Source organism: Scyliorhinus canicula, chromosome 12, assembly GCF_902713615.1.
Source record: "Scyliorhinus canicula chromosome 12, sScyCan1.1, whole genome shotgun sequence".
Taxonomy (NCBI): domain Eukaryota; kingdom Metazoa; phylum Chordata; class Chondrichthyes; order Carcharhiniformes; family Scyliorhinidae; genus Scyliorhinus; species Scyliorhinus canicula.
This window is the reverse complement of record NC_052157.1, coordinates 48,723,655-48,742,539: the sequence shown is the minus strand read 5'-3', so window position 1 is coordinate 48,742,539 and position 18,885 is coordinate 48,723,655. Positions and strand designations below refer to the sequence as shown.

At 47.1% G+C, this 18,885-nt stretch overlaps 1 protein-coding gene across 1 annotated transcript in view; it reads left to right on the top strand.

The window, feature by feature from the left end:
- The window catches only part of fah (fumarylacetoacetate hydrolase (fumarylacetoacetase)), a 72,841-nt gene that overhangs the window by 37,758 nt on the left and 16,198 nt on the right, over positions 1–18,885 (top strand). The window contains exons 9-11 of the mRNA XM_038813707.1: positions 1,068–1,198; positions 6,021–6,096; positions 17,810–17,856. Coding sequence (XP_038669635.1) covers positions 1,068–1,198; positions 6,021–6,096; positions 17,810–17,856 — 254 coding nt within the window. The remainder of the gene's footprint in view (positions 1–1,067; positions 1,199–6,020; positions 6,097–17,809; positions 17,857–18,885) is intronic.

Genomic DNA, 18,885 nt, shown 5'->3' with positions numbered 1-18,885 from the left:
TTCTATACCTTGTCGTATAATCTGCAATTCCGTTTCACAGTCTTATCAGTCTGGGATTCTGTCTTTAAGATCTTCTGAACCTGTCTCTCCCACCTCCCCAAGCCCTCTGATTTCCCCCGATACCAAACCTACCTCCATTCAGAGCACCATTACTGTTTCCATTTTGCCGAGTAAATCCATGACCTTACACTTTCTATAGCAGTGAGTTTTGTCTGCTTTTTGAATTAATTTCCTTAACTTATTAATATCCCTTTAAATCTTCCTTTGGATCTTCTATGAAAGGTATTTTTCCTCCTATTTTGGTACAACTTGTAAACCGCTCTCTCAAATCCTATTTTCAAATCACCCACGTACAATGAGAGCAGAAGTGGTCTCTGAAGTGAATCCTGTGAGACACGCTATCCTCTCCCACTCACATTGAAAACCTGGCCTTAACTCTTTTCCCTTCTAACTTCATCCTTCCATTAATTCCGTATCCCTTAATGTCCTCTAGTGGCCTACTTTGTGATGTCTTGTCAAAGTGCATGGACAGGTACATCCACTGTATTTCCCCCATGTAGCATGCCTGTTAGCTCTTCAATGATTCTATAACCCTGTGAGATTTGTGAAGCATTATTTTTCCCCTTTTGAAATAGATGCTGGCTTCTTCTAACTATTTTCTCATAATACTGGGGAAATCTCATCCTCTTCTGTGACAAGTGCGAAGGGTAATTGACCTAATAATTACCTGGGCTGACTCTGTCCCTTTCTATAAATGGGCACTACATAAGCCACTCTTCAGTCTCTGACACACTCAATACACCTCTGGGTGACATTACCCCCTTATACAACTGGCCCAATTCTTGCCCATTTTACCCATCAGTCTCCTTCCTCAACTGAGGAAGGCTCCAGTTTCAGAGTACCATATCTTGTTGTGAAAGGTTTCAATGTTCTAGCTAACATATCCAATAGAATAGAATCCTGGTGTGGTATGGAGTGGTGTTTGTGATAAGCTCTGTCTGGATTTACCATTGAGGTAAGCATTGGCAAGCAGGCTTCACACTGACATCAGTTTGATGTTTTTTCAGCTCGCGATATTCAGAAATGGGAATATGTTCCACTGGGACCATTCCTCGGGAAGAGTTTTGGAACTACCATTTCACCCTGGGTTGTATCGATGGAAGCGTTAGAGCCATTTATTGTGGCCAATCCTACACAGGTAAATTGGCAGGTGACAAAGTTACTTGGTATGTCTCATGTGAATGTAAATTTAAAGATGAAATAATTGGACAGAATATAATGTGGAGATGGTGGTCCCACAAACCGTGGCTGGAAAGTCAGGGGTCGAGCTTTCCTGTGCCAACTCTGAATGCCATGACTATTTGACATTGCCTGAAGTTGTGGTGTTTGATTCTCTGAGTAAAGGGTGTCCTGCCTCCAAGAGCTGCTGGCCATTCAGAGTGCCGGTACCTCTTACAGCCTAGTCTTGGCATCTGTGGGCTGAGAGGATTCGCTGGGATTGCAGCCGTTCCTGGACGTGAAGCCATCAATGGAGGCCAAAGAGGCAAATGGACAGTGGACTTGTTGGGGCCAGTCAGGCAGGCCCTGGCAAGGGATTGAGGGGAAGATTGAGAAACCAAGGGGTTAGCGGTGGGTGGGATCCTTTCAGTAGGAATGACCCTTGGAGTGATGGGAAGTGCTCATTAAATGCCCCTGAAGCTGAGGCTGATAGATCTGTTCATCTGAGGCATTTAGCACAAGGGTATAAATGAGGCTTCTCATACCTACACATGAGAGAAAGAGAGAGAGACAGACAGTGCCATAGATGCTTTGACTTGACAAAGAATGTGGTGACTCATATCTGTTATGTTCTGCAGGAGGAGCTAACAGCACAGGGACTGGAAGGCCATCCATTCCCACTGACTCTGAAACTGCTGCTCTGAACCTTTTTGCAAGTAGCTCATTCCAGGGCTCCACTAGGGATCTCTGGAATTTCTCTAGCAACTGCTAATACGTGCATCTGGGAGGAGATGGATACCCTCTTTAGGAAGGTGCACAATTATGCCCAGTTCTCCGTAGATGAAACCAATCAGGCTGCCAGGGCAGTGGGATTTGCAGTGATCTCTGGTTTCTCACAGGTGCAGAGTGCCATCGACTGCACTCCTGTGGCTTTATAAGCTCCGTGGGAACAGCCCCTACAATTTCTCAACAGGAAGTGGTTCCATTCAATGTGCAGCTGGTCTGAAACCACCAGAAGCAGATTATGCAGGTCTGTGTAAGATACCCTGGAAGCTGCCACGACTCCTACACTTCGGGTCACTCACAGATGGCAAATCCACGAGGGCTCTCAGCACATCTAGCGCTGACTCCTCAGCGATCAGGTCTACCCACAAGAGATATCTCTGATGAGATACAACGCTGCTCACTCTGCAATACACTTATTGGTTGAGCAGACAATTGGATGAAGATATGTTTCGATGTCTGGACAGGTCAGGTGCCGCTCTCCATGCCCTTCCCAGAGGGTCTCCCACATCATTGTGGCTCTTCACCATCTGGGACTTCAAAGTGGGGATGACTTGCAGAATGAGAGGTGGAGGAGCTGCAGGTCTCCCCCAGTGTGGAGGATGACAAAGAGGGCTAAGCTCAGTGAGGCTGAGGAAGCGGAGGCTCCAGTGGAAGAGGCCATAGCATGGGCTGGATGAGGCTGGTGTGGACGTATGATGCTTATAGCCACCAACGTCCATCAGGAAAATGATGACGACACGCTCATGTGAGCCTCTTTTAGCAGTGCCCTCCGTGCTGGATCCACTGCAACACGTTCATTACGATCCTCATCATCTCAACACAGCACATAAGCCTCTGAATGAGTAGTTGCACTCTTGATGTCCTCTTCCTTGGAACTTGAGGAACCTCTGGAACATGTGGCCTTTCTGTTCTGGGATAATTACTCCAGCAGCTCATTTGGTGAGCAGAGTTGATATGCTGCAAACTCTTCAAGCATCTCAACCCCCAGAAAATAGAAACCTGTCAAGAAGACCCCCCAGAAAATAGAAACATGTCAAGAAGCCCCCCCAGAAAATAGAAACCTGTCAAGAAGCCCCCCCCCCCGCCCGCCCCCCCCGCCCGAAAAGTTGAGCCTGTCAGGAAGCGCCCAAAATAGAGAAACCTGTCAGGAATGCCCCCAGAAGAGAGACCACTGTCTGGAAGTTAGAGATCAGTCCAAACAGAGGTAGTGAAAAGAATTACTGGTGTAACATACACCTGGGTAATACACCTGCTCGTTCAAACAGAGTACGCAGCACTTGTCAATTCCTGGAAAGAGAAGACCAGTGACCTGAGTTTAAACCCCTCAGATCCTTCAGCTGCAAGTCATTCATTAATTTCCTTTAGTGGACTGTGATTGACAGCTTGCACATGAACACAGCTGTCAGCCATACCTCATTCACATTCCTTCATGGTTGAGTAACTCTGAAGTGCTCTAACCACAATGGGCGAAATTCTCCCAAAACGGGAAAAATCGTCAAACCGCCGTAAAACCCGGGCGGGTTTTACGGCATCGCGCCCCTTCCCGACGGGGGACCGATTCTGGTCCCCCGTCGGGGCTAGCAGCCCGACGTCGGAGGCTCCGACAAGTCGGGCTTAACGAAAATCGTTAAACCCGCTTGTCGGATTTAGCGCCGGCTGACGCGTCATATGACGTCAGCCGCGCATGCGCAGGTGGGAAGACGCCACCCGCGCATGCGCGGGTGACGTCATCGCGTTTTTGCGCGAAACCCGCGCATGCGCGGTCCGGGTTGCCCCTCAGCCGCCCCGCGTATTGATACTGCGGGGCGGCGGAAGGACAAATAGTGCGCGGGCATCGGGCCCGCTGCCCGCGATCGGTGGGCACCGATCGCGGGCCCATGGCACCCTTGGCACGGCCGTGGTACTGCCGTGCCAATCGGTGCCATGGTTATTTTTTTCCAGGTGGTCACGACGTTTTTACGAACGGCAGGACCAGGTGTGTTTGCCGTTCGTAAAAAGGTCGTAAAGGGCTGGGACTTCGGCCCTTCTAACAGCTGTGAATCGCTGCCGGCCGTAAAAAAACGGCGGCAGCGATTCGTGTCGGGATTTCGGCGGGGGGGTGGGAGAATAGCGGGAGGGCGTCAAAAAAGTCGGGAAGGCCCTCCCGCTATTCTCCCACCCGTCGTGGGGGGCGGAGAATTTCGCCCATTGTTTATAAAGAGAGTTGAGTGCATTCTAATCACCCCCTTCTCGCTTGAATGATTTTGAAGTGCTCACCTGGGAAATTGACAGCATAATGGGTCCTGGCTGGTCAGCTTTTCAAATCTATTGAGTGGCCTGAGTTCAGGCATGGCATCTCCAATCTGGGATCTCTCCCTGTAGTTGTGGATGATTTACTCCTACATAATGAAAATGGACAGAATGTGAGGCAGGACGGATGCCATAGCCAATGATAAAGCCATCTGTGGGTGCTGCATGGACCTCTGTGAGGGGTGTGGACGTGAGCTGTTCAGGATGTGAGAAGTGATGAAGATGTTAAAGTGTGTGTGAGAGAGTTCTTGATGGTGCCCCTTGTGCTGGTCGTGTGTGAGATTCCTGTGGACTGTAACCCTGCAAGTGCCTGATGAACTTGTGACATTGTGAGTTGAGAGTGAGCAGAAGGTTGACTTACCCTGTTGGAGCAGATGAGATCATTCATCCTCTTCCTGCACTGGATGGTGGTCCTCTTCTCAGGCGCATTGGTACTGATCACCATGGTGACCAGCTGCCAAACCGGCATGCTGAGGATGGAGGACCTCCAGCTCCCACCACAGGGGAAAAGTATGTCCTGCCAGTCCTCCACTGCCTGGAGGTGTACATCCCATGTGGTGCCACTAAACTTTGGAGTCGTGTGCCTGGTTCTCTTGAGGAGCTATTCTACTGGTTAGCATGACCAGCCATGGGCTGCAGAGAGTGATATGCGCATGGGTGCATTTTAAATATGGCGCCCATAAAGATGAGCCCATAAGGTAACGGTGGGGGCGGACCAACCTCAGCCCACCTGCTACGAGATACAACGTGCGTCACATTCATGCATATTTAATGCAGTTGTATTTTTAGACCAGCATTTATTGCCCATCCCTAATTGCCTTTGGGAAGGTGGTGGTGAGCTGCCTTCTTGAACGGCTATGGTCCATGTGGTGTAGTTACACCCACTGTGCTGTGAGGGAGGGAGTTCCAGGATTTTGACCCAGCGACAGTGAAGGAACGGCCGATATATTTCCAAGTCAGAATGATGAGCCACTTGGAAAAGAACCTCCAGGTGGTGGTGTTCCTACCATGAGACCATTCCATGAGGCCATCCTTAGAACAAGGTCCCAAAATGGTGCTCCCTCTAAAAGGGCAGTGCAGAGCTGGTGGGAGGGGTTGTTTGATCTGTTCGGATGAGTTGCTGATGGCTGCAGTCTCCTGCTCCTCGGCTGCTGCTGCCACTGTCTGACCCAGATAGCTCGGTGCCATTGTGACAGCTACTGGCTGAGAGAGTGGGAAGGAGCAGATGCGTTGATATCTGCTGTTCCCCACACCTACCCAAGTTAAAATCAGGGGCTATAGTTCCAGCAATGGGCATTTTGCCCAAGGTCTGTTGACCATGGCCAGCCAAACCAGACACCAAACTGTCTCCAACATTCAGTTCATTTGATTACATTTCAATCTGCTCAAAGCATTGTTTTCTCAAAAATTGAACTAAGTTTCATGTTAATGCCAGTGATAGAAAACTGATTCTGGTCTGTTATCTACATTAAAATATCTTTATCTTTGGGCTTTTTTAAGGAGATATGCTGAGATGGAGGGTAGTGTTCTTTACCATTCTGTGCCCTCCCAGCTCGACTGAGTTAGGTCATTTCCTAATTTTGGGGGAGATAGAGTGACACATCTGGTTGGTCTGTGGGGCATATCAATGATTGTGGAAGAGTTAACATTGAGTTTTGAATATGGATGGTAATCCAGATTGTCAAATGTCATCAGTGACACTGTTCTGTGATCTCTTGATGGTGCAGGAACCCAAGCCTTTGCCCTATCTGTGCAGTGATGATCCGTACACATTTGACATCAATCTTTTTGTTTCGATTAAAGGTGAGTTACTCATAGAGACTTGCAGCATGTTTAAGTCAAGAACAAACATTTTTAAAGGTGATTAACATGTATTTGTCACTTTTATATACACAAATATCCAGTGCCTTGTGTGACCGAGGTCCCAAATGAAATGGGTTTGTTTTCAATTCTCATTTTCACAATGGCTCTGAATTTCTCCGATTTCTTCTGATCCATGGATGTAACTGACGCGAAATCAAAGTAACTCCGGTGAAGCTATTGAAACGCTCCTCTTTATTCACTGGGCTAATGTTGGAAATCCATGTGCAGAACTATTGGCTGCACATTTGCATGCACTGTGTAGGTCATTTGCATTATTACACTCTTCTCAGACAGAGTGCCTGAAGGTACCAGAGAGGAAGGCATTTGAGTTGGGCAGTACATTAGCACAGTGGTTAACACTGTTGCTTCACAGTGGCAGGGTCCCAGGTTCGAGTCCCGGCTTGGGTCATTATCTGTGCTGAGTCGGCACATTCTCCCTGTGTCTGTGTGAGTTTATTTAACTTAGAACATACAGTGTAGGAGGAGGCCATTCGGCCCATCGAATCTGCACCGACCCACTTAAGCCCTCACTTCTAACCTATTACCCCAAACCCAATAACCCCTCCTAACCTTTTATTTTGATTCTAAGGGCAATTTAGCATGGCCAGTCCACCTAATCTGCACGTCTTTGGACTGTGGGAGGAAACCGGAGCACCTGGAGGAAACCCACGCAGAAACGGGGAGAACGTTTAGACTCTGCACAGACAGTGTCCCGGCAGTGAATCGAACCTGGGACCCTAGCGCTGTGAAGCCACAGTGCTAATCACTATGCTACCATGCTGCCCGGGTACTGCGGTTTCCTCCCACAAGTCCCGAAAGATGTGCTTGTTATGTGAATTGGACATTCTGAATTCTCCCTCTGTCTACCCGAACAGGCGACGGAGTGTGGCGACTCGGGGATTTTCACAGTAACTTCAATGCAGTGTTAATGTAAGTCTGCTTGAGACAATAATAAAGATTATTATGATTATTATGCTCAGAAACTGACAGGATTGGCTCTCATTTCCCCCTCTGGATTTTAACCCCATCTCTCAAATGTTGGTCAAGTGGGCAATAAAGTGGCAAATGGAATTTAACACAGAGAAGTGTGAGGTCATGCATTTAGGGAGGTCAGACAGTTGTAGGTAGGGAGTACACAATAAATGGGAATATACTAAGAGGCTTAGATGAAGTGAGAAACCTTGGTGGACAAGTATACAGGTCCTTAAAGGCAGCAGTTCAATTAGACAAGGTTGTAAAGAAAGCACATGGAATGCTCTCCTTCATTGGCCGAGGTATAGAATATAAAAGTAAGGATATAATGATGGAATTGTATAAAACACTGGAGAGGCCACAACTGGAGTATTGCACAAAATTCTGGTGACCACATTACAGGAAGGATGTCAGAGTGCAGAGGAGGTTTACAAGAATGTTGCCAGGGCTGGAAAAGTGTAGCTGTGAGGAGAGATTGGATAGGTTGGGGTAATTATCCTTGGAACAAAGAAGGCTGAGGGGCCCATAGCCCTGAGGGGTGACTTAGGGCACGATTCTCCGACCCCAATGCCGGGTGGGAGAATCACGGGAGTGCTGGGTGAATCACACCACGCCGCCCTGGCACCCCCACGCGATTCTCCCCCCCCCCCTCCCCCCCCCCCCCCAAATGGTGTGTCACGTTTTGCGACAGGCCGCTCGGAGAATCGGCGGTCGCCGTTTCTAACGCCGACTGGCGATTCTCCGGCCCGGATGGGCCGAGCGGCCTGCCGAACCCGACCGGTACACGCCGGCGCCAACCACACCTGGTCGCTGCCGGTGTGAACATGCGACCACTGCATGTGGGGCCTGTGGGGGGTGGAGGGAGGATCGAGCAGCACGGGTGTGCTCAGGAGGTGTCTGGCCCGCGATCGGTGCCCACCGATCGTCGGGCAGGCGTCTCTAAAAGACGCACTCTTTTCACTCCGCCGCCCCGCAAGATCAAGCCGCCATGTCTTGCGGGGCAGCGGAGGGGAAGAAGGTTGGTGCCAGCCAACCTGTGCACGCGCGGGTGATGTCACTTAGGCGCCGCCGGCCACGTCATTCCGCCCGTGTCGCTTTGACGCAAGCGTCAAGGCCGGGCGCTCGAAATTCACATGCCGCCGCTCCTAGCCCTCACCCCCTTGGGGGGGGGGGGGGGGGGGGGGTGAATAGGGGGCAAGGAGCGGCCTCCGACGCCGGAGTGAAACACTCCGGGTTTCACTCCGGCGTTGGCTGTTTGTCTCCCTTTGGGAGAATTTTGCCCTTAATTTTCCCAGTAATTTCAATGCAGTGTTAATGTAAGTCTACTTGTGACAATAATAAAGCTTATTATTGTTATTAATTGGGGTGTTCAAAATTATATGGGGAAGAGATAGATTGGACAAGATAAAATTGTTTTCCTTGGTGAAGAATTCTAGAATCAGGGGCATAGATTCAAGTTAAGTGGCAGAAGGTGTAGAGGGGACATAAGGAAGAACTTTTTTACGCAGAGGAAAGTGGGAGTCTGGAATTCGCTGCCCGAGTTGGTGGTGGAGGCAGAGACCCTAAACTTTTTTTTTAAATACCTGGATCTACCCCTTAAGTGCTGCAAGCTGCAGGGCTATGGGCTGGGTGCAGGAAGGTGGGATTAGAAAGGCCAACTGGGTGTCCTCTGGTTGGCCTGGACAAGATGGGCCAAATGGCCTCCGTCCATGCTGTAACTTTTCTATGGTTCTATGATTTTTTTTTGATACTTTAGATTACCCAATAATTTTTTCCAATTAAGGGGCAATTTAGCGTGGCCAATCCACCTAACCTGCACATCTTTGGGTTGTGGGAGTGAAACCCACGCAGACACGGGGAGAATGTGCAGACTCCACACAGCCAGTGACCCGGGGACAGGATTGAACCCGGGCCTTTAGCGCCGTAGGCAGCAGTGCTAACCACTGGGCAACCATGCCCTAGTTCTATAATTTCTAAAGGATATTATTGCCACAGAGGAAGTGCAACGAACGTTCTCCAGACTTGTTCTCAGATTGACGGGATTGTTCAATGAAGAGAGATTGGGGAAACTGGGCCTGTAATCTCCAGAGTTTCGAAGAGTGAGAGGTGATCTCATTGAAACCTACAAAATACTTAAATGAATAGACGGTAGATGCAGATGTTTCCCTTGGTTGGGGAGTCTAGAACCAGGGGGCACAATTTGAAAATAAGGGAAGCCACTTTGGACCGAGATGAGGAGAAACTTCCCTAGTCAGAAGGTTGTGAATTTTTGGAACTCTCCACCCCACAGGGCTGTGGACACTCAGTCACTGAGTATGTTTACGGTACAAATTGATAGATTTCTGATTCACAATAACGGAAAGGGCGATGGGGATAATGTGGATGAATTGGGGCGGCATGGCGGCATAGTAGTTAGCACTGCTGCCTCACATTTCCGGGGATCTGGGTTCAATTCCGGCCTTGGGTGACTGTCCCAGGCGCTCTGGTTTCCTCCCACAGTCCAAAGATGTGTGTGTTAGGTGGATTGGTTATGCTAAATTGCCTCTTAGTGACCAGGGATAGGGTTATGGGGTTGCAAGGGATTGGTTGGGGGCCAGAGTAGGATGCTCTTTCACAGGGTCAGTGTAGACTCGATGGGCTGAATGGCCTCCTTCTGCATGGCAAGGATTCTATGATTTTTTTAAAGGCACTGAAGTGTCCAAACAACCATGTTCGTATTGAATGGCAGAGCAGGCTTGACGGGCTGAATGGCCTACTCCTGTTCCTATGTGTTGTGTTTGGTCCTTTGTACTTCACGAAGGAACTCACCAAACACTTCAACTTGCCCAAACCAGAATCTTTTATGAGTCTCGTGTGGTAAGATAACAATCTGATACAGAGCAGGTTATCATGGAGTCTGCTAACTACTCCTCTGGAACTTGCACCTAGCACTGATCATTCACATGTACGTCTTATTACCCTCTCAATCTTCTTCTCAAGATGGCCGGATGTGTCTCCCTTTATAGCAGAGTCACAGGTCACATGACCTTAGGCTAGAGACCACATGGTGTGTCTGTACCGCCACCTGCTGGTTGGAGGTGGCACACTTTCCAACTATGATATAGCTGATAGGCATATCACCACACTATGTTGCTGTGTTAATGGTGGGAAATTACAGCTGTTATGCCCATGGTTTTCTGGTGTACACCAGTTAGGCATGCCACTATTTGCAAACCAAAGATCCTTTGAATACTTTACTGGGATTGTTACAGAGTGACTTAGTCTCAGGATTATCAGTAGATAAATTAAGGAAAATGTTAGAAGAAATGTTTTCATATACAGAGAGGCTCTGGAAATAGTGGATGCATTGGTGGTCATCTTCAGGGATTCTATAGACTCTGGAACAGTCCCTGCAGATTGGAGGGTAGCTCACGCCACTCCAATATTCAAAAAGGGAGGCAGAGAGAAAGCAGGGAAGTATAGACCCATAAGCCTAACATCATTAGTGTGGAAAATTATTGAATCCATTAACAAGGACTTTATAGCAGAACATTTAGAAAGCAATGGCAGCATCAGTCAGTCAACATGGATTTATGAAGGGGAAATCATGCTTGACAAATCTGTTGGAATTCTTTGAGGATGTAACCAGTATAGTTGATAAGGAGGAGCCAGTCGAAGTCCCACATAAGAGATTATTGTGCAAAATTGAAGCTCATGGGATTGGGGGAAGTGTATTGAGGTGGATAGAAAACTGATTGGCAGCGAAGAAACAAAGAGTAGGGACTAATGGGTCCTTTTCAAATTGGCAGGGAGTAACTAGTGGGGTGCCACAGAGATCGGTGCTGGGACCCCAGCTATTCACAACATATATTAATGATTTGTATTTGGATGAGGGAACAAAATGTAGCATCTCAAAGTTTGCAGATGATGCCAAGTTGGGTGGGAGGGTGAACTGTGACGAGGATGCAGGGATCCTACAGCATGATCTGGACTGGTTGGGCGAGTGGGGAAATCAATGGCAGATGCAGTATAATTTGGATAAGTGTGAGGTTATTCACTTTGGGAGCAAAAACAGGAAGGCAGATTACGACCTGTTAAATTGGGAGAGGGGAGTGTGCAGCGGGACCTGGGTGTCTTTGTGTACCAGTGGCTGAAGGTAAGCATGCAGGTGCAGCAGGCGGTAAAGAAGGCTAATGGTATGTTGGCCTTCATTGCGAGAGGTTTGAGTACAGAAGCAGGGATGTGTTGCTGCAATTATATAGGGCCTTGATGTGGCCACCTAGAATATTGTGTGCAGATTTGGTCTCCTTTTCTGAGGAAGGATGTTCTTATCTCGAGGGAGTACAGCAAAGGTTTACCAGACTGATTCCAGGGATGGCAGGACTGTCATATGAGGAGAGATTGACTAGGTTGGGATTGTTCTCGCTGGAGTTCAGAAGAATGAGGGGGATTTCTTAGAGACTTATAAAATTCTAACAGGACTAGACAGGGTAGATGCAGTGAAGATGTTCCCAATGATGGGTGTGTCCAGAACCAGGGGTCAGTCTGAGGATTCAGAGTAAACCATTTCAGACAGAGATGAGGAGGCATTTCTTCACCCAGAGAGTGGTGAGCCTGTAGAATTCGTTACCACAGGAAGTAATTGATGCTAAAACATTGAATATATTTAAGAGGCGGCTAGATTTGGCACTTGGGACAAATGGGATCAAAGACTATGGGGAGAAAGCAGGATTAGGCTATTGAGTTGGATGATCAGCCATAATCGTGATAAATGGCGGAGCAGGCTCAAAGGACCAAAAGACCTCCTACTCGTCTATCTTCTATGTATCTACTTACTACATGGGGCTATCGAAACTTGGACATTAAGTATTTGAAAAAGAAGAAAGGACAGGGAAATAAGATTTGAGTAGATAGACTCAGTCCTTGCCCAAGATTAGAAAGACTAAAAACCAGCTGGAAATTTAAATAAAATAGAGATGCGGGGTCAAGTGATTTATTGTACCTGCATGATGTGGGACTTGGTGGATCTCATTGTGGTTCCCAGTGACCACATCTGTATCAAGTGTTGGTTGCTTGAGGAACTTCGGTTCAGAGTTGATGAGCTGGAGAGTGAGCTTCGGACGCTGTGACACATCAGGGAGGGGGAGAGTTACCCAGACACTGCGTTTCACACCCCTTTGATTAACTACCTTGAATTGAGACAGTGGTCCGGGACAGGAGGGTGTGACTATGCGTGAGGCATGTGGAGGGATCCAGGAGGTAGGCTTGCAGGAGTCTCAGCCTTTGTCCTTATCCAACAGGTTTGACATTCTTGCTCTCTGTGTGGATGAGAGCGGGGATGTAGGGAGGATGAGCAAACTGACCACAGCACCGTTGTACAGGCCGCCATTCAAGTGGGGCAGAGAAAAGAATAGTAGTCGTAATTAGGGACTGTATAGTTAGGGGCATTGACACTGTTCTGTGTAACCAGTATCAAGAATCCCAAAGGTTGTATTGCTGACCTGGTCCTCGGGTTCCGGTTACCTCATCTGGGCTGCAGAGGAACTTGGAGTGGGAGGGGCAAGATCCAGTTGTCGTGGTCCACATAGGTACCAACGACATAGGTAGAATCAGGATAAAGGTTCTACTGAAGGAATATGAGCAGTTCAGGACTAAATTAAAAAGCAGAACCAAAAAGGTGGTAATCTCTGGATTACTACCTGAGCCACAAGCTAATTGGCACAGGGTCAATAAGATTAAAAAGGTTAAATGCGTGGCTCGAGGTTTGGTGGGAGAAACGGGTTTAAATTCATGGGACATTGGCACCAGTACTGGGGAAGGTTGAGCTGGTCCAATGGGACGGTATTCACCTGAATCAAGCTTGGACCAGAGTCCTGGCGAATCACATAGCTAGGGCTGTAGATTGGGCTTTAAGCGAAATAGTTGGGGTCAGGGAGAGTGTTCGAAACAAGGAAAATTAGCTTGTAGCGCGCATTGAAATTGGCAGGTACAATGTTGTGGGCATCACAAGGCTGCAAGGGGCTGCAAGGGGATCAGGGCTGGGATCTAAATATCTAAGTGTGGTGTTCTTTGTGGTTCAGATCCTAGGATGGTTGGTGTAGCGTTCACAAAAACCACAACTAGCTTTTGTATTAAACAAAGCTAAAGGTTTATTTACACTACTTATTTGAATTTGACTCTTCTGTATAATAAACATTTTTTTTAAATTTAGAGGACCCAATTCTATTTTTTTCCAATTAAGGAGTAATTTAGTGTGGCCAATCCACCTACCCTCCACGGGTTGTGGGGATGAGATCCACACAAACATGGAGAGAACGTGCAAACTCCACACGGACAGTGACCCGGGGCCGGGATCGAACCCGGGTCCTTAACGGTGTGAGGCAGCAGTGCTAACCACAGCCCCACTGTGCTGCCCCTATAGAATAAACAATTGACAATAAATATACAATCTACACTCATCTACCACTAATCTCTACACAAATGCAATAACTATGATCTGCTCTCACTCACATTAGCTTTCCTACAGTCCTTCTTCTAGCCTTCTCCTCAATGGCTTAGCATCGATGCTTTATGTAGTTCTGCATCTAGCTCCCTCTAGTAGTTGATTCGGACATAACATTAACTCTTACAGGTCTGTACATTTCTCATAATGTCACACCAAGGATATGTGTCCTATCGAAAGAACAGGCAGACGGGCAGCCTTGTTTATAAGAAATAGAATTCAATCAATAGCAAGAAGTGATGCAGGGTCAGAAAGTGTAGAATATGTGTGGGAGGAGTTGAGGAACCACAAAGGAAAAAAGACCCTGATGGGAGTTATGTACAGGGCCCCTAGCAGTAGTCAGGATGTGGGCAGAAAATAAATCAGGAGTTGGAAAAAGTATATAAGAAAGATAATATTACAATAATCATGGGGGACTTCAAAGTGCAGGTGGATTGGGAAAATCAGGTTGGTAGCGGATCCCGAGAAAAGGAATTTATGGAATGTCTACGAGAAGGTTTTTTGGAGCAGTTTGTGATGGAGCCCACAGGAGAGCAGGCAATTTTGGATTTGGTGAAATGTAACAAGGCAGACTTGATTTGGCAACTTAAGATGAAGTAACCCATAGGGGCCACAATATGCTAGAATTTACCCTGCAGTTTGGGAGGGAGAAGCTGGAATCAATTTTTACAATTGAATAAAGGTAACTACAAAGACATAAGAACATAAGAACTAGGAGCAGGAGTAGGCCACCTGGCCCCTCGAGCCTGCTCCGTCATTCAATGAGATCATGGCTGATCTTTTGTGGACTCAGCTCCACTTTCCGGCCCGAACACCATAACCCTTTATTCTTCAAAAAACTATCTATCTTTACCTTAAAAACATTTAATGAAGGAGCCTCAACTGCTTCACTGGGCAAGGAATTCCATAGATTCACAACCATTTGGGTGAAGAAGTTCCTCCTAAACTCAGTCCTAAATCTACTTCCACTTATTTTGAGGCTATGTCCCCTAGTTCTGCTTTCACCCGCCAGTGGAATCAACCTGCCCGTATCTATCCTATCTATTCCCTTCATTTTTTTAATTTTTTTTTAAATTTAGATTAGCCAATTATTTTTTCTAATTAAGGGGCAATTTAGCGTGGCCAATCCACCTACTCTGCACATTTTTGGGTTGTGGGGGCGAAACCCACGCAGACACGGGGAGAATGTGCAAACTCCACACGGACAGTGACCCAGAGCCGGGATCGAACCTGGGACCTCAGCGCCGTGAGGCGGTTGTGCTAACCACTAGGCCACCGTGCTGCCCTATCTATTCCCTTCATAATTTTAAATGTTTCGATAAGATCCCTCCTCATCCTTCTAAATTCCAATGAGTACAGTCCCAATCTACTCAACCTCTCCTCGTACTCCAACCCCTTCAGCTCTGGGATTAACCTAGTGAATCGCCTCTGCACACCCTCCAGTGCCTGTATGGGTGACTTATCCACCTTCATGAGGGAGGAGCTGCCCAGTGTTGATTGGAAGGGAGCCTAGCAGGGAAGATAGTTGAACAGAGGCAACCATGGCTGACAAGGGAAGTCAGGAGCAGCATAAAAGCAAAAGAAAAGGCAAACAATGTGGCAAGGATTAGTGGGAAGCCAGAGGATTGGGAAGCCTTTAAAAGTGAGGACAACTAAAAAAAATAATAAGGAGGGAGAAGATGAAATATAAGTGTAAGTAATATAAAAGAAGATTGCAAGAGTTTTTTTCGATATATTAAAAGTAAGAGAGGCAAAATTAGACATTGGACGACTGGAAAATGAGGCTGGAGAGGTAGTAATGGGGATCAAAGAAATGGCAGAGGAACTGAATAGGTACTTTGAATCAGTCTTCACAGTGGAAGACACCAGTAGCATACCAGAACTTCAAGAGAGCCAGGGGACTGAGGTGAGTGTAGTGGCCATTACTAAGGAGAAGGTTCTGGGGAAACTGAGAGGTCTGAAGGTGGATAAGTCATCCGTACAGGATGGACTGAATCCCAGGGTTCTCAAGGGGATAACTGATGAGATTGTGGAGGCATTGGTGGTGATCTTTCAGGAATCCTCGGAGGCAGAGAGGCTCCCAGAGGACTGGAAAGTGGCTAATGTAACACCACTGTTTAAGAAGGGAGGGAGGCAGAAGACGGGAAATTATAGGTTGGTTAGCCTGACTTCGGTTGTTAGTAAGATATTAGACTATTAAGGATGAGATTGCAGAGTACTTGGAAGTGCATGGTAAAATAGGACTGAGTCAGCACGGTTTCATCAAGGGGAGGTAACACTTGAAAAATCTGTTAGAATTCCTTGAGGAGGTAACAAGGAAGTTAGACAAAGGATAACCAGTGGACATGATCTATTTGGATTTCCAGAAGGCCTTTGACAAGGCCCTAGCAGTAGGCTGCTAAATAGGATAAGAACCCATGGTGTTAGGGGCATGGTACTGGCATGGATAGAGGGTTGGCTGACTGGAAAAAGGCAGAGAGTGGGACAAAGGGATCCTTTTCAGGGTGGCAGCCGGTGACTAGTGGTGTTCTGCAGGGGTCAGTGTTGGGACGACAGCTATTCACGATATACATTAACGATCTGGAAGAAGGAACTGAGGGCATTGTTGCTAAGTGCAGCTGGAACAAAGATATGTAGAGGGACAAGTAGTGTTGAATTGGGAAGGCTGCAGAAGGACTTTGACAGGCTAGGAGAGTGGGCAAAGAAGTGGCAGATGGAATACAATATGGAAAAGTGTGAGGTTATGAACTTTGGTGGGAAGAATATAGGCACAGACTATTTTCTACATGGGGAAGGCTTCAGAAATCTAAAGTACAAAGGAACTTAGGAATCCTAGTTCAGGATTCTCTTAAGGTTAACGTGCAGGTTCATTTGATCGTTAGGAAGACAAATGCAATGTTGGCATTCATGTCGAGAGGGCTAGAATACAAGAGCAGGGACGTACTGCTGAGGCTCTGGTCAGGTCCCATTTGGAGTATTGTGAGTACTTTGGGCCCCCTAGCTAAGGAAGGATGTGCTGGCCCTGGAAAGGGTCCAGAGGAGGTTCACAAGTATGACCCCTGGAATGAAGAGCTTGTCATGTGAGGACAGTTAAGGATTCTGGGTCTGTTCTCGATGAAGTTTAGAAGCAATAGGGGGGATCTCATTGAAACTTACAGAATACTGAGAAGCCCAGATACAGTGGAAGCGGAGAGGATGTTTCCACTAGTAGGAAAAACTAGAACCCGAGGGCACAGCCTTAGACTAAAGGGATGATCCTTTAAAACTGAGATGAGAGGCAGCACGGTGGCGCAGTGGGTTAGCCCTGTTGCCTCACAGCGCTGAGGTCCCAGATGCAATCCCAGCTCTGGGTCACTGTCAGTGTGGAGTTTGCACATTCTCCCCATGTTTGCGTGGGTTTCGCCCCCACAACCCAAAGATGTGCAGGGTAGGTGGATTGGCCACGCTAAATTGCGCCTTTATTGGAAAAAATGAATTGGGTACTCTAAATTTATTTTAAAAACTGAGATGAGGAGGAATTTCTTCAGCCAGAGGGTGGTGAATCTGTGGAACTCTTTGCTACAGAAGGCTGTGGAGGCCAAGTCACTCTGTCTTTAATACAGAGATAAATAGGTTCTTGATTAATAAGGGGACCAGGGGTTATGGGAAGAAGGCAGGAGAATGGGGATGAGAAATAAAACTGCCATGATCGAATGGTGGAGCAGACACAATGAACTAAATGGCTTAATTCTGCTCCAAGATTTTATAATCTTATGGTCTAGGCTAAATGGCCTCCTGTGTTATAATTTGTATGATTATTGAGAACCCATTTACGTTCCTACTTTCACTTGATGTCCAGCAGCGCTTGGACCTCATTGGAGAGTGTTAACCTAGAAGTAGGTTCTTGTTTCATTGTATGTTCTTGGTGAGATGGGAACGGAAGGGCCAAGTATAACATCAGTCAGATGTTTAATGGAACACTGTACTCCTCCAATAACAGCAGAACCGACTTGTTTAGTGAACTGGCAATTAATTCAGTTGAATTTGATGCTCAGCCCACTGGTATACTGAATTCTGTTCAAAATTAAACAAAACCATGGGTGAACACAGTTGAACGAATGGTGGTTTTTATTTCATCGTATATTTTAACCCCATTTTGCAAATGATTAAAATGTTGATCTTTCCCTGGTTTAAAAAGTTTCTCTGTGTGTTTGATGGCAGGTGAAGCAATGCCTGAAAAGGCCACTGTCTGTCGGTCTAACTTCAAGGTGAGCTTGGTATCCCGTGGCTACCGTTTTGTCATATGAGTTACAATCATTGGATTTTACAGCGCAAATGGAGACTCTTCAGTCCATCGTATCTGCCACAGCTCTTTGCGAGAGCAACCCATTTATCCAACTTCCCTGTTCTTCCCACTGAACCCCTTAAAAACTTTCACTGAACCCGGGTCCCTGGCACTGTGAAGCAGCAGTGCTAACCACTGTGCCACCCTCTTGTTAACCTCTGCTCTAAGAAGAACAATCCCAGTTCCCCCAGGTAGTTGAAGTCCTTCATCCCCAATACCATTCTCGTAATTGTCCTCTGCACCCTCTTTAAGGTCCTGCTGTATTACAGCTTGTGCCATTCATCTTACTTTAAGTACTTCAAATGTTGTACAACAGCGCAGGATTATAGGGTGAAAGAAATGGTTTCTCGATCATCAGGATAGAGAAATGAGCTCTTAAGATTTTGCATGGCTGCTCTTGATCACACAATGTAGTTCCTGCCAGGAAATTGTAGATCTCCAAACAAACAGCAGAAACCAGGGGCCGGATTTTCATCTTGGAGGGGAGAATCGGGAGGTGGGACTAATCCTGCTGTTGCCGTCCCACCTCCTTCTCCAGGAGCTTGATGCTTAACTGGCCTGGAGACAGGCCTGGTACTAAAAGTGGTATGATTCAGAAAGGACAGGGTAAAAAGCCCTCCCCCGTTCAAAAATCACATTGGCCAATGGAATAAATGGCAAAGTTGAGCCCCAGCTGTCATCTCCTCCAGCTCGGCACTCCACTGAGATATCTGTAGTTCTCCAATTCTGGCCTCTTTGGCATCCCCGAATTTCATCACAAAACTGGGTCGGCCTTAAACTCTGGAATTGTTTCCTTGCTCCTCTCCAATTTCTCGCCTCTCTCCCCCACACCCTTAAGTCAAGCCTTAAAACCTACCCTCTTTTACTATCATTATATTTTGTTATTGGGCCGGTTTAGCTCAGTTGGCTGAGCAGCTGCTTCGTCATGCAGAACAAGGCCGATAGCGTGGGT